The sequence below is a fragment of the Pristis pectinata genome, chromosome 4, assembly GCF_009764475.1.
Source record: "Pristis pectinata isolate sPriPec2 chromosome 4, sPriPec2.1.pri, whole genome shotgun sequence".
NCBI classification, from domain to species: domain Eukaryota; kingdom Metazoa; phylum Chordata; class Chondrichthyes; order Rhinopristiformes; family Pristidae; genus Pristis; species Pristis pectinata.
The window spans coordinates 98,889,266-98,901,758 of NC_067408.1; the positions used below are offsets into that span (position 1 = coordinate 98,889,266).

At 37.6% G+C, this 12,493-nt stretch overlaps 1 protein-coding gene across 4 annotated transcripts in view; it reads left to right on the forward strand.

Annotated features, from left to right (window-relative positions):
• tbc1d23 (TBC1 domain family, member 23) overlaps window positions 1–12,493 on the forward strand; it is a 56,565-nt gene that overhangs the window by 20,263 nt on the left and 23,809 nt on the right. For all 4 annotated transcript variants that reach the window (XM_052014079.1, XM_052014075.1, XM_052014078.1 and 1 more), the window contains 4 exons: window positions 1,802–2,006; window positions 4,230–4,353; window positions 6,166–6,290; window positions 10,104–10,150. In XM_052014079.1, the coding sequence (XP_051870039.1) occupies window positions 1,802–2,006; window positions 4,230–4,353; window positions 6,166–6,290; window positions 10,104–10,150 (501 nt within the window). The remainder of the gene's footprint in view (window positions 1–1,801; window positions 2,007–4,229; window positions 4,354–6,165; window positions 6,291–10,103; window positions 10,151–12,493) is intronic.

Genomic DNA, 12,493 nt, shown 5'->3' on the forward strand with positions numbered 1-12,493 from the left:
AAGATCCTATTGTCTGATCATGAATGCTGTATTTCTTGAGCATGTAGTAGAAATCATTACAGGATGTAAAGAAACACAAGTGATTTGTAGCTAACAACATTACCAAAATATGTCACCTAGATTTCCCGTTAGTCAGATCATGCATATATTTGTTGTACTGTTGGACATGCGAGTTTACAACACCCTGTTCTACATCACTACATTTGTGTTGCATACAGCTTGTTTGGCATTCAGTCCTAAATGAGTTGTATTTGGCTCATTCCACTAGTGTTTCAATTTGAAAATTCTCCATTCAATTCTGTACATATCCATCCCTGCAATTTTCTCATAATTCTGCAATCCTTCAGTTTTTGTCTTTTTCATTTCACTACTGTGATTAAAGCTTCAGCCACCCAAGAGTCGGAAATCTCTTAACCTCTTGTGTTTTCCAGTTTTAAAGGCTCCTTAAAAATGAGTTTGACCACTTCTTTGTCCCAAGGTGTTTTTTCTTGCTTCAGTGTCAATTTCTGTCTGATTACATCCCTGTGAAGTGCTTTGAGGCAACTTATTGCATTAAGTGCATTTTTGTAATGTACTAATTGTTGAAGACTTGCTGGAAATTTCCTCAGTGGTTCATTTACAGATATCAAGAGAGAAGGTTTATTGAGATCCACAAAACATTTTCCAGGGCTTGGCACAGAAGCTGTTTTTCCTGAATGGGGTATCTAGAACCAGGGGTCCCAGTGGTGTTGACCACTCAGGATTTAGATGAGAAGACATTTCTTAACTCTTTAGGTAATGAGTATTTGAATTGCTTTACCCAAACAGGACTATGAAGGTCCAGTCACTGATTAGGTTCATGGTGGAGATCCATAGATTTTAGGATATTAATGGAATCAACAGTTATGGGTTAGTGGAGGAATGGTGCTGAGGTAAAAGATCAGACATGATCTTATTGAATAATAGAGCAGGTGCAAGAGGCCAAATGGCATACTCAGGATCCTTTCTTATAAAGGTGCTGTCATTGGTATCAACAAACTGAATTAGTGGTGGGAAATCATTTTAAGTTCTTGTTCCTGCTTTGTGTCTTATAAATTGGTGGATATTGCATGGGGATGCATGGTAAAATGCCTCGAGGTACTTCATAGTATTGTAAAGCAAAATTTGTCTCAGTCACCTAAGAAGATATTAGCACAGGAAGACACAGTTCTAAGAGCACACTTAAATAGGAGGTAGGGCACAGGAATTCCTGAGTCTAAGGATTAAACAGCGGAGCCGTTTTTTCTCCAATTCAATTGAATGACTTGTTGAAGCTCACGGCTACCTTCTTAAATTAGTAAAACAAAATTACGTTAATAAAACAAAATTACATTAAGTGCTGGAGGGCAACGCCACCTACAGAAATGTACCTGCAAGAAATCTGTTTTAGGATTAAAACAATAGATAGCATGTAATGACTAAAGAAAAAGATCAAGTGATGTAAACGTGACTGAGATTTGTGCCTCAATGTGCTTTAACAAGAAAAAATCGTCAGCATTCATATCAATGCAGACACATCTTTCTCTTGCACTTTCAGCTCTGATACAACATTTCAGCATACAATGCAGGATTATTAAAGGAATCTTCATATGAGCAGTTCCCATCCTGTTAGATCCATCAATTCTGGCTCCATTTGTTTTTTTTTAAAGTAGTTTTAAATTTTCTTTTTTAAGGAATAGATATTTACCCAATATTTAAGTTTCAGAAACCTAGCACAATGATGTCTAAAGTACAATCATATTTCTGTTTTGTAAATCAATATGTTATCTTTTCTTGCATATAGATCACCTTTCAATGCCAGATGAAGAAAAGGCACAGTTACTTTCAGACATTGAATCTGTAATCACATTTTACTGCAAGTCCAGAAATGTCATTTATACTCAGAGTCTTGGCTGGACTGACTTGCTTAAACCTCTTGTTCCACTCCGAATGCCACGCAATGATTTATACAATTGCTTTTATGCAATCATGAATAAATACATACCTAGGTAAGGAAACAGGGATGTTGTCTGAATTAATCTCCATTTATTATGGCTAGTGGATATGATCTCTCCTTTCTCTAAAAGCAATAAACTGCAGGTTCTGGAAATCTGAAATAAAAACAAGATGCTCAAAATATTCAGCAGGTCTGTGTGACCTGCTGAATATTTTGAGCATCTTTGGAAACAGAAACAGTTAATATTTCACATAGATAACCTTTCATTAGAACTAAGAAAAGTTGTAAATCAAATATTTGGGCATTTGGTCAGTATGTGGCTGAAAGACGAGAATGGCAATCAGAAAAATTCAGCAGGTCAGGCAGCATCTGTGTGGACAGAAATGGAGATAATGTGACAAGTTGATTTCCTTTTATCAAAACTGGACAGTTTTGATACAAACTGAAAGGCTGGTTATCTGAAATTGTTGATTTCAGAGTTGAATCCTGAGCTCAGTAACATGCTTAGTTGGAAAATTGAGCTCCTGTAGGGCTTCATAGATCAATGTCAGAGACCAAAGACAGAACAAGGTGTAAAATTAAAGTTATAGGCAACTGTAGGCTCAGTCACCCATACAGACTCAAATGGAGGCGTTCTGTAAAGCCAATCTGCATTTTGTATCTCCAGTCCAGAAGAGACCACATTGTAAGGACTGAAGGTAATATACTAAATTGGAAGGGCAGAAGAGACAACCCATGAAATTATAGGATGGTGAGCCTTAATTCAGTGGTAGGGAAATTACTGGTGAAGATTCTTAGGGATAGGATTTACTTGCATCTGGAAAAGCATAGATATATTAGGGATAGGCAGCATGGCTTTGTGCGGAGGAGGACGTGTCTTGCAAACTTGATTCGTTTTTTTTTGAGGAGGTGACTGTGTTCAGTTCTGGTCACCCCATTTATAGGACAGATGTGCAGGCTTCTGAGAGGGTGCAAAAAAGGTTCACCAGGATGTTGCTTGCATTAGACAGTGTTATCTATAAGGCGTGGTTGGACAAACTTGGCTTGTTTTTTTCTGGAGCATCAGACACTGAGGGGCGACCTGATGGAAGTCTGTAAAATTATGAGAGGCGTAGATAAGGTGGATAGTCAGTTTTATTTCCAGGGTGGAAATGTCAAGTACTCAATGGCATAGGCGAGAGAGGGAAAGTTTAAAGGAGACTGATGAGGCAAGTTTTTTTTTTACACAGTGTGTTAGGTGCCTGGAACACGCTACCAGGGGAAGTTTGAGAGGCATTTGGCCAGGCACGTGAACAGGCAGGAAATGGAGGGCTGGAGACCATATGCAGACAGATGAGATTAGTTTGGATTGGTGTCATGGTCAATACAGACGTGGTGGGCCAAAGAGCCTGTTCCTGTGCTGTATGGTTCTATGTTCTAAGTGAATTATTGCTTCAGTTGAAATGAGTATTTGGCTACCTGGATGATGGGAAGAAAAGAGGTTAAAGGGCAGGTGCTTTTCTTGTGGCTGCATGGAAAGGTGCTGTGACAAGGAGAATGGGAGCTGGTTGAGATGAAAGAGGGAAATTTGACTTGGGAACCTGAAAGCAGAGGGAAGAATGTGCATGGTGGTGGGACTGGACTGAAGGTGGTGAAACTTATGGAACTCAGATGATCTATTGAAGGTGAAGACTGGGGTTGTTGTTGAGAACAAGGGAAACCCTATCCTTGCTCTAGGTCGGAGAAGAGAGAGTTCGAGCAGAGTATGAGAAATGGAACATGTACGGTCGAAGGCTCAATCAACTGTGATGGTGAGAATCACAGTTATAGATAAAGGCATCTCAGAAGCTCTAGTGTGGAAAGTTTCATCGTCAGAACAAATACAACAAAGCTGGAGAAACTCAGAACTGAACAGAATTCTTGTATGAAGCAGAGTTGGTAGGAGGTAGTCAAGATAGCTGTGCGATTCACGAACCTATATGCTGAGATCAAGAAAGAAAAGTCAAAGGAGGGATGAACACAGTGAAAGATGTGGAAGTGAGAGCATGGTGGAAATTGTCGGCAGGGGTGATGAGACTTTAAAGTTCCGTACAAGTGCTGGAGACAGCACCAATACAGTCATCCATTCTCTCTTACAATGTTAATTATTTTTGTAGCACTTTAGAATAGTGTATTGCTTTGTTTCGGATTGAAAAGATCCCACGTTATATATTCTGAAGTGCCAGCTGGCGTGATTAACCATGTGCTGAGTTGCAGTTTTGATTTGTTTTTGAAACTGGAATGCTGTCCTTTACAGGGATTTTCTCCCCAATGGGAGACCGTTCCATCTCTTCAGGCTTCTACTGCAGTATCATGAACCAGAGCTTTGCTCTTTTCTTGACACGAAGAAGATTACTCCAGACTCCTATGCAATAAGATGGGTAAATATTATCTTCTTTAAAAAAAAATGTTGTGCTGCATCACTAACAGCATATCTGGTGTAATCTGTTCCAATTATCCATGTATCATAATTACTTGAATCCATTGAAGGTGCCTCTCCACAAAAGCTGGTGTTTTTGATAGAATTCAGTTAATTGAATTGTTTTTTTCAATCTGGCTTCACAATATCATAGAATCATAGAAATGTACAGCACAGAAATGGGCCCTTATGGTGCCAATCTACACTAATCCCATTTGCCTGCAATCCCTCTTTTCCTACCCAATTCCCTGTCCAAATGCCTTTGAACCGTTGTAATAGTACCAGTCTCCACTACCTTCTTTAGCAGCTTGTTCCAAATATTCACCACCCTTTGTGTGGAAAAACTTACCCCTCAGATCTCTTTCAAATGTTTCACCTTAAACCTCTGACTTCTAGTTCTAGACTCCTCTCCCCTGGGAAAAAGATTCCAACTCTCTATCCTATCTATCCCTCATAATTTTGTAAACCTCTATAAGCTCACCTCTCAGCCTCCTACATTCCAGTGGGATTTAAACCCAGCTTATCCAGTCTCTGTTTATGACTACAGCCCTCTATTCCAGGCAACATCCTGGTGAATCTTTTCTGTACTGTATTGCTACCACATTCTTTCTGTAGCATGGCAACCAGAACTGGACACAACACTCCAAATGTAGTCTAATCAATCTTTTGTAGAACTGCAACATGCCATTCCCAACTCTTATACTCAATGCCTCAGCCTATGAAAGCAAACATACCAAATATCTGTTTCACTACCCTATTCACCTATGTCACCACTTTCAGGGAGCTATGCACTTGCACCCCAAGGTCTCTCTGTACATCAATACTCCAAAGGTGCCTGCCATTTACTCTGTCCCAACAGAATTTGACCTCCCAAAGTACTTTACCTTGCACTTGTCTGGATTAAATTCCATCTGCCACTGCTCTGCTCAACTTTCCAGCTGTTCTGTGTCCCATTCTGCATCCTCAATCACACCCACTACATTGTCATCCAAGTCATTTATATATAGGTCCCAGCACTGATCACTGCAGTACACCACTTGTTACAGATTTCCAGTCAGAAACCTCTACCCTCTGCACTTATGCACATCTGTCAGTTGTGGTCTTTCATGGCATGTTTCAATAAAATAATTCATTGTGTTGCAAAGTATGTTCAATAAATCCTAACAGTGACTTGACATAATTTTATGTTTTCTGTGGAGCATTTGTAAAGTATCTCTATTTCTCCATTTATTGGAATTAGAGTGTCTTGGTTATATTACTCTGACAGACAATTTTAAAACTGGTTGTTAGTTTTGTCATGTACAAATGTTCCCACTATCACTCACTACTAAAATGATACAATTTATCTCTTAAAATGCATTTTTATAGAACGATTATTTTAATCTACATATTATACTTTTATTTAGTATGTGATATGGCTTAAAATACCTTTTTTTTGCTAGAACTCAATTATGAATTGCCTTATGCCTGAAGAATCTGACTATATGAATGAAGTAATCAAAAACGGAATTACTTCTCTAATTTGAAATCGTATACAAGTATTGCAAAGCTGTACTGTAATTCAGAGCTGATTTAATTAGAAATGCCTTAAACTTATTTCACTTTATTTATGGCACGTGCCTGATGAAAATACAATCACAAGCTGTTATTTTCTTTGAAGAGCATTTTTTAATTTGTTTTCCTGAAATACGAATATGAGTTGCCAAGAAGCTACGATTTTGAAATGTTAGTTTCATTTATGGAACATTCTTATCCTTTTTAAATTGTTCTGAAGGGAGCAAGCCTCTTTGCAGGTTGCTGTACTGAAGATGTTGCCCAACTGATATGGGATGTGTATCTACAACAAGCAGACCCTTTCCTAATTTTCTTCCTCATGTTGGTCATTCTAGTTAATGCAAAGTAAGTATCCTTTATGGAAACCTTTGAAGTGTTATGATTAGGTTCACTTAACATTTGGTTATTTGTAGCACCATGCTGGTTTAAAAGTGCATGATTCTAATTGATTAACTTCAGTTTGATTTAAACTGTAATCTTGCCTCTTATAAAAGGGTGTTTTTGACTGTTTTGTAAATTTCTTATCTTTACATTCTCATTTGTTTCAACTAAAAATAATACATACGTAAGTAACATATATTTCATCACTTAGTATTATTAAAAGACTTAAGGACAGCTTCTACCCCACTGTGATAAGACTATTGAACGGTTCCCTTATACAATGAGATGGACTATGACTTCACAATCTACCTTGTTGTGACCTTGCACCTTATTGTACTGCACTCTCTCTGTAGCTGTGACACTTTGTACTGTTATTGTTTTTAACCTGTACTACATTAATGCACTCTGTATTAACTCAGTGTAACTGCACTGTGTAATGAATTGACCTGTATGATCAGTATGCAAGACAAGTTTTTCACTGTACCTTGGTACAAGTGACAATAATAAACCAATACCAATAAAAGTTATAAGACCATAAGACATAGGAGCAGAATTAGGCCATTTGCCCCAATTAGTCTGCTCCACCATTCAATCATAGCTGATTTATTTTTTGCCCTCTCAACACTGTTCTCCTGCCTTCTCACCGTAACCTTTGACACCCTTACTAATCAAGAACCTATCAACCTCCGCTTTAAATATACCCAATGACTTGGCCTCCACAGCCATCTGTGGCAATGAATTCCACAAATTCACCACTCTCTGTCTAAAGAAATTCCTCCTCATCTCTGTTCTAAAGGGACATCCTTCTACTCTGAGGCTGTGCCCTCTGGTCCACGATTCTCCCATGACTGGAAATATCCTCTCCACATCCATTCTGTCCAGGCCTTTCAGTATTTGGTAGGTTTCAATGAGATCCCCCCCTTATCCTTCTAAACTTAAGCAAGAATAGGTCCAGAACCATCAAATGCTCCTCATATGTAAACCCTTTCATTCCCAGGATCATTCTTGTAAACGTCCTCTGGACCCTCTCCAATGCCAGCACATTCTTCCTTAAATATGGGACCCAAAACTGCTCACAGTACTTGCAAATGTGGTCTGACCAATGCGTTATAAAGCCTCAGCATTACATCCTTACTTTTATATTCTAGTCCTCTCGAAATAAATGTTAACATTGCATCTGCCTTCCTTGCTACAGACTCAACCTGCAAGTTAACCTTTAGGGAATCCTGCACTAGGACTCCCAAGTCCCTTTGCACCTCCGATTTCTAAATTTGCTCCCCGTTAAGAAAATAGTCTATGCCTTTATTCCTTCTACCAATGTGCATGACCATACACTTCCCTACACTGTATTCCATCTGCCACTTCTTTGCCCATTCTCCCAACCTGTCCAAGTCCTTCTGCAGACTCCCTGCTTCCTCAACACTACCTGCCCCTCCACCAATCTTTATATCATCCGCAAACTTGGCCACAAAGCCATCAGTTCTGTCATCCAGATCATTAACATACTGGATAACATGAAAAATAGCGGACCCAACAGGGTGCATTCTATCAAACTATGATCACTGCCTCCTAAGGGTTCCTTTGCCTTTAGCTCCCTAATCAAATCTGGTTCACTGCACAGCACTAAATCCAGAAATGCCTTTTCCTTGGTGGCACAACCACAAGCTGCTCTAAGAAGCCATCTTGTAGGCATTCTACAAATTCCTTCTCTTGGGATCCAGTACCAACTTGATTTTCCCAATCTACCTGCATATTGAAATCCCCCCCATGACCACACTAACATTTCCCTTTTCATATGCCTTTTCTATTTCCTGTTGTAATTTATACACCACATTCTGGCTGCTATTTGGAGGCCTATATATAATTCCCATTAGGGCCATTTTACCCTTGCAATTTCTTAACTCTACCCATATTTTCTACATCTTCTGATCCTATGTCATGTCTTGTTCAGGATTTGATTTGATTTTTTACCAACAGAGCCACGCCTGTGGCTGTTCATGGACTGATTTTAAATTTGATTCATAATCCTGAATACTGTCCTAACAGTGAGCCACATAAATTGTATACACTTGAAGCTGCTTTAACTATTCATTTCATCTCTATGCCCTTGTCAGTGTTATATCGCTGTGCTCTTCTCCACCCACCCTGCTGAACGCATTTTGCTCTGTCAATCCAATTACTTCCCTGCCCATCTTGTGCCTCCATAACTTCTGACCACTCACTGACCTTAATACAATGTAAATTTAAGTGTTTTAAGTTATTATTTCTCTTTCAATAGTACTCCACTCTCCTCAAAAGAAAATGTTTAATCTATTTGCCCCCTTCCCCACCTGTCATTCTGCCTCTCATGTTCCTCTGCTCCGACTGACGTTTCCCAATTTCATAACACTTTTTAAACAAATACCTTTTTAGTCCATCTTTTGCCGTGCCCACAACACTTTAACCACTCTGGCCAAAGTTGGAAATGGCATCCTTTGCAAATTCAGTGTGAATTATCCCATCCTAATCTCTATTACCAATTGATGATATCACTATATTAGTCTTTGTTATTGTCCAGGTCTGTGGAATTGACTTCACTCCTGCTTCAATGCAGCCTGAATATCTTCAGCAGTATCTTTTCTGACCACCCTTCTGACATCCCCAAAGGATGTTTCTCTTTCTTGCCTACTCATTCACCCCCAGTTATATCATTTGAAGGTATGCAGTTACAATGCGTGTGCATACCAATAACTCTACATTAAGCTCAGCACTAATTTGAAACCACAATTACCTCAGCTTGGAATACAATAAGTTATGAATTAATAAGCTTCCTCCCAACTAAATTTTTAAATGACCAAAATTAGCATTTTGGGTGGTTGGTTTGAAGTTTACTTCATTGTTCTTAAGTCCATTACTCTGGTTGTTCACATGACATGAAACATCTGTGTGCAATTGGACCTAAAGATTAGTTTTAAGCCCCACATTCCATCATTGCAGTATGTTAGCAAGAAAAGCTTGAAGTCTTCAAATTTATGACAGGAAGATTTAGTTCTAGTCATAGATTGCTCTTTCAGCTTTGGTCCTGCATCTTTGATTTTTGTTATATTGTATTTCTCTTCAATCCTACTATTGATGGGACTATTTAAATACTATTTTTCTTGCTCTTCAGTTCCTTTCTGTACTGCTGTCTATATCTTTTTATAAATATGTTAAAAGCTCATCATATTGACTAGCCTTTTTATTATTTTTAATTTTGACCACATGGCTTCCCATTTGTTCTTTGAATTTGATCTCTGGCACTATAAGGCACTGTTAAATTTTCTACGTTGGAGAAGGTACTCAGTTGAAAATAGTTATTTTTAAAAGTTGCTTTTGTATCCATGATTTTCATTGCTGTACTGTTGGCAGCCATCCATTCACCCACCTTGACTCAAATTGTAGAATTCTGAATCTCTTTACATGTCTTTCCTCCTTTACAGTGCTCCTTAAAACCTACCTCAGATAATTTTTTTGTTTCTTTGTCCTAATGCATCCTTGTGCAGCTTGGTGTCAGATTTTAGTTAACTTTCTATGAAGTGTCTTTGGACATTTTAATACATTAAAAGTGCTTTATAAACAGAAACTGGCAGTGCTACATCAGTAGGAATTATGGATATTTCTACTTTTAGTCTGGTTTTTCAATTTAAGAATTAATTGTCTGATCAATTTCTGATTCCTGAAACCTCCTCGTGGCTTATTTACAGTGCTCAATATTAAATCAATGCTGCTAATTTGTATATCCTTCCTTTCCTTCCCCAGAGAGATTATTTTGTCCCAAGAAGCAGAATGCAAGGAGGAACTGATTCGTAAGTTTGCCCAAATAGTCAATTTTTCTGAACTAAACTTGCAACTTAAAATTCAGAGATCCTCTGCACACTTAAGACAATGAATCTAGTATATAATGTAATTTTTAAAATTGTTCCTAAAATTTATATCAACTGTCTTTTGCTTGAAGTTGAGTAAAAGTCTTTTATTTGTAGAAATAACTTCAATTTTTAACTAGCCTAACTTTCTCAATTCATTGGTGGCAATTTGAAACAAAAAACAGAAAACAACACTGATGCCAGTTTAAAAATGCATCGATTGTATTTCCTCCAAGAAATTTTACTTTATTTTTACACACAGTGAGAGATTTCACAGCTAAGAAATGAAATGATTCAAGTTTCTGAGTATTAGCATTAAGTACTCCTTGGTCAGGTGCAGTACAACCAGATGAGGGAGTAAAGCTCCTTTTGCTCTGTTTCAATTATGTATTTTACTCCACTACAAAAGAGTAATATTGCACCACTTAGGCACAAGTATCGACATTTTTTCTTCTATGCTCACCAAGTGCACTGTGACCTTTGTTTAAAACAGAGCCAGTGCAGCATTTCTCTCCATACTAACTGTCTCTTAACATTGATATTTAGTTTATTAAAATTAATATAGAAAGCTGTCAAGGAATTGAAAATGGATACTGTATCTTGAATATTAATTTTATGTATAAATAACTTGGAAATGATATTTGTTTTGGACCAAATGAAAGTAAAAGCTTTTACCTTAATTTGAATCCCTTTTAAAAGTGAATACAGTGGAAATAATGTGATCAAGTTTTGTTCTCATTGTAGCTGTTATGGCATGGTAGTATGGGATAAGACTGGCTGAGTTCCAGACTCTAACACTTCACTAAGGTTTTGGCAGGTTGCAGACCAAATGGAACAGTTTAATTTGTTGGGACTTTGGTGATGTTCATTGGGCAGTTATGAGTTAAATTTGCTTCTTAAGCCTACAGTGCTTTTGTATTCATTATATTGTGTGATCTCACCTTATCAATCAATATCATCAATACAAAAGCACTATAAGCTTAAAATACAAATAACCCATAACTTTGTAATTGACATCCCTTCTCCTGCTTAGTTTCCAAAAGTCAGCTGAAGGTCTTACAGCTGCATTCATACACTGAGTTTAAAAAGAGATATTGATTTTCTTTCCTTCCGCCCCAGTATTATCTTGTGCTTGTGCAGCTTTTTTTCCACATCTTGGCTAGTTTTTCATCAACCCTCTCTATTCAAGATTAAGGTCTTACATGATCATTTCAGTTGGGTTGCTCAGTATTGTAATTGCATATGCTACTAAATTGGGAAATGTTCTGAATTTTGTAGTGACGTAAGTGAGAACAATTTCAGTTAAATATTAAGTTTCTTGCATAGGATTAGGAATATACAAATAATTCATATTACACTTCAAGCATTGTTTCTTTTGGAATTGCCGATTTGTTGCATCCTTAATGGTTTGACAACTTGCAAACTATTCTCAGACCATTGCCAGGCTGTTTCCTTTGAGTGTTACTGATCAGCTAATTGCTGAGGGAGATAATCATACACATGATGCAGAACTATTGTTATATTAGTTGTCCACAAAATACAGATTTCTTTATCTGGGAGGTATTGAAAGTGGTTTTCTTCAGATCAATGTTAGTAGAATGATGCAAATTTCCTGTGCTACGGTGATCAATCCCAACACTTTTCCTTTGTACATGGTCACACTGTGGAATTGAGATTAAAATCAATTTGTGTGCTTTTAAGACACATTGACTATATGTACATTTAATTCATTTGAAATGGGTTTGATGTACTTTTAACCTGCATTAATCCTGGGAAGTATGGTCATATGATACATCTCTCAGACCATCACTCAGATTATAGTTTAAATTTAATCTGCTCTTATCACAGATCTGTTTGCCATATAGCCTATAAATAGCGATTATAAACATGCCTCTGTCTTGTTTATAATTAAAGGGTATAATTCTCCATAAATAAGCTTAACTTTTCTCCCACTGAAAGTAATTCTTGACCCAAGCTATCCTATCAATTTCTTTGTTCTTCTGCCCTTAACTTGTATAGCTGCTCCCTTAGGGGAAGTCCACTAGTAAAGGAACAAGAACCCTTTGCTTTATCAATTAAGTTTCCTTTGCGAAAATGCTCAATCCTCAAAATTGTTCTTCCTTTATTGCAAAATTGCCAATTGACAGCAACCTGCCCTCCCTACCATCATCATCGACAATGAAACTTCAAACACTGTCCCTGAGAACAATGACTGAATTATCATAATTTTGTTCAGCTGCTAAATTTCAATGGTTCCTTGTAATGAAAAGAGCATTGTTAACCAAA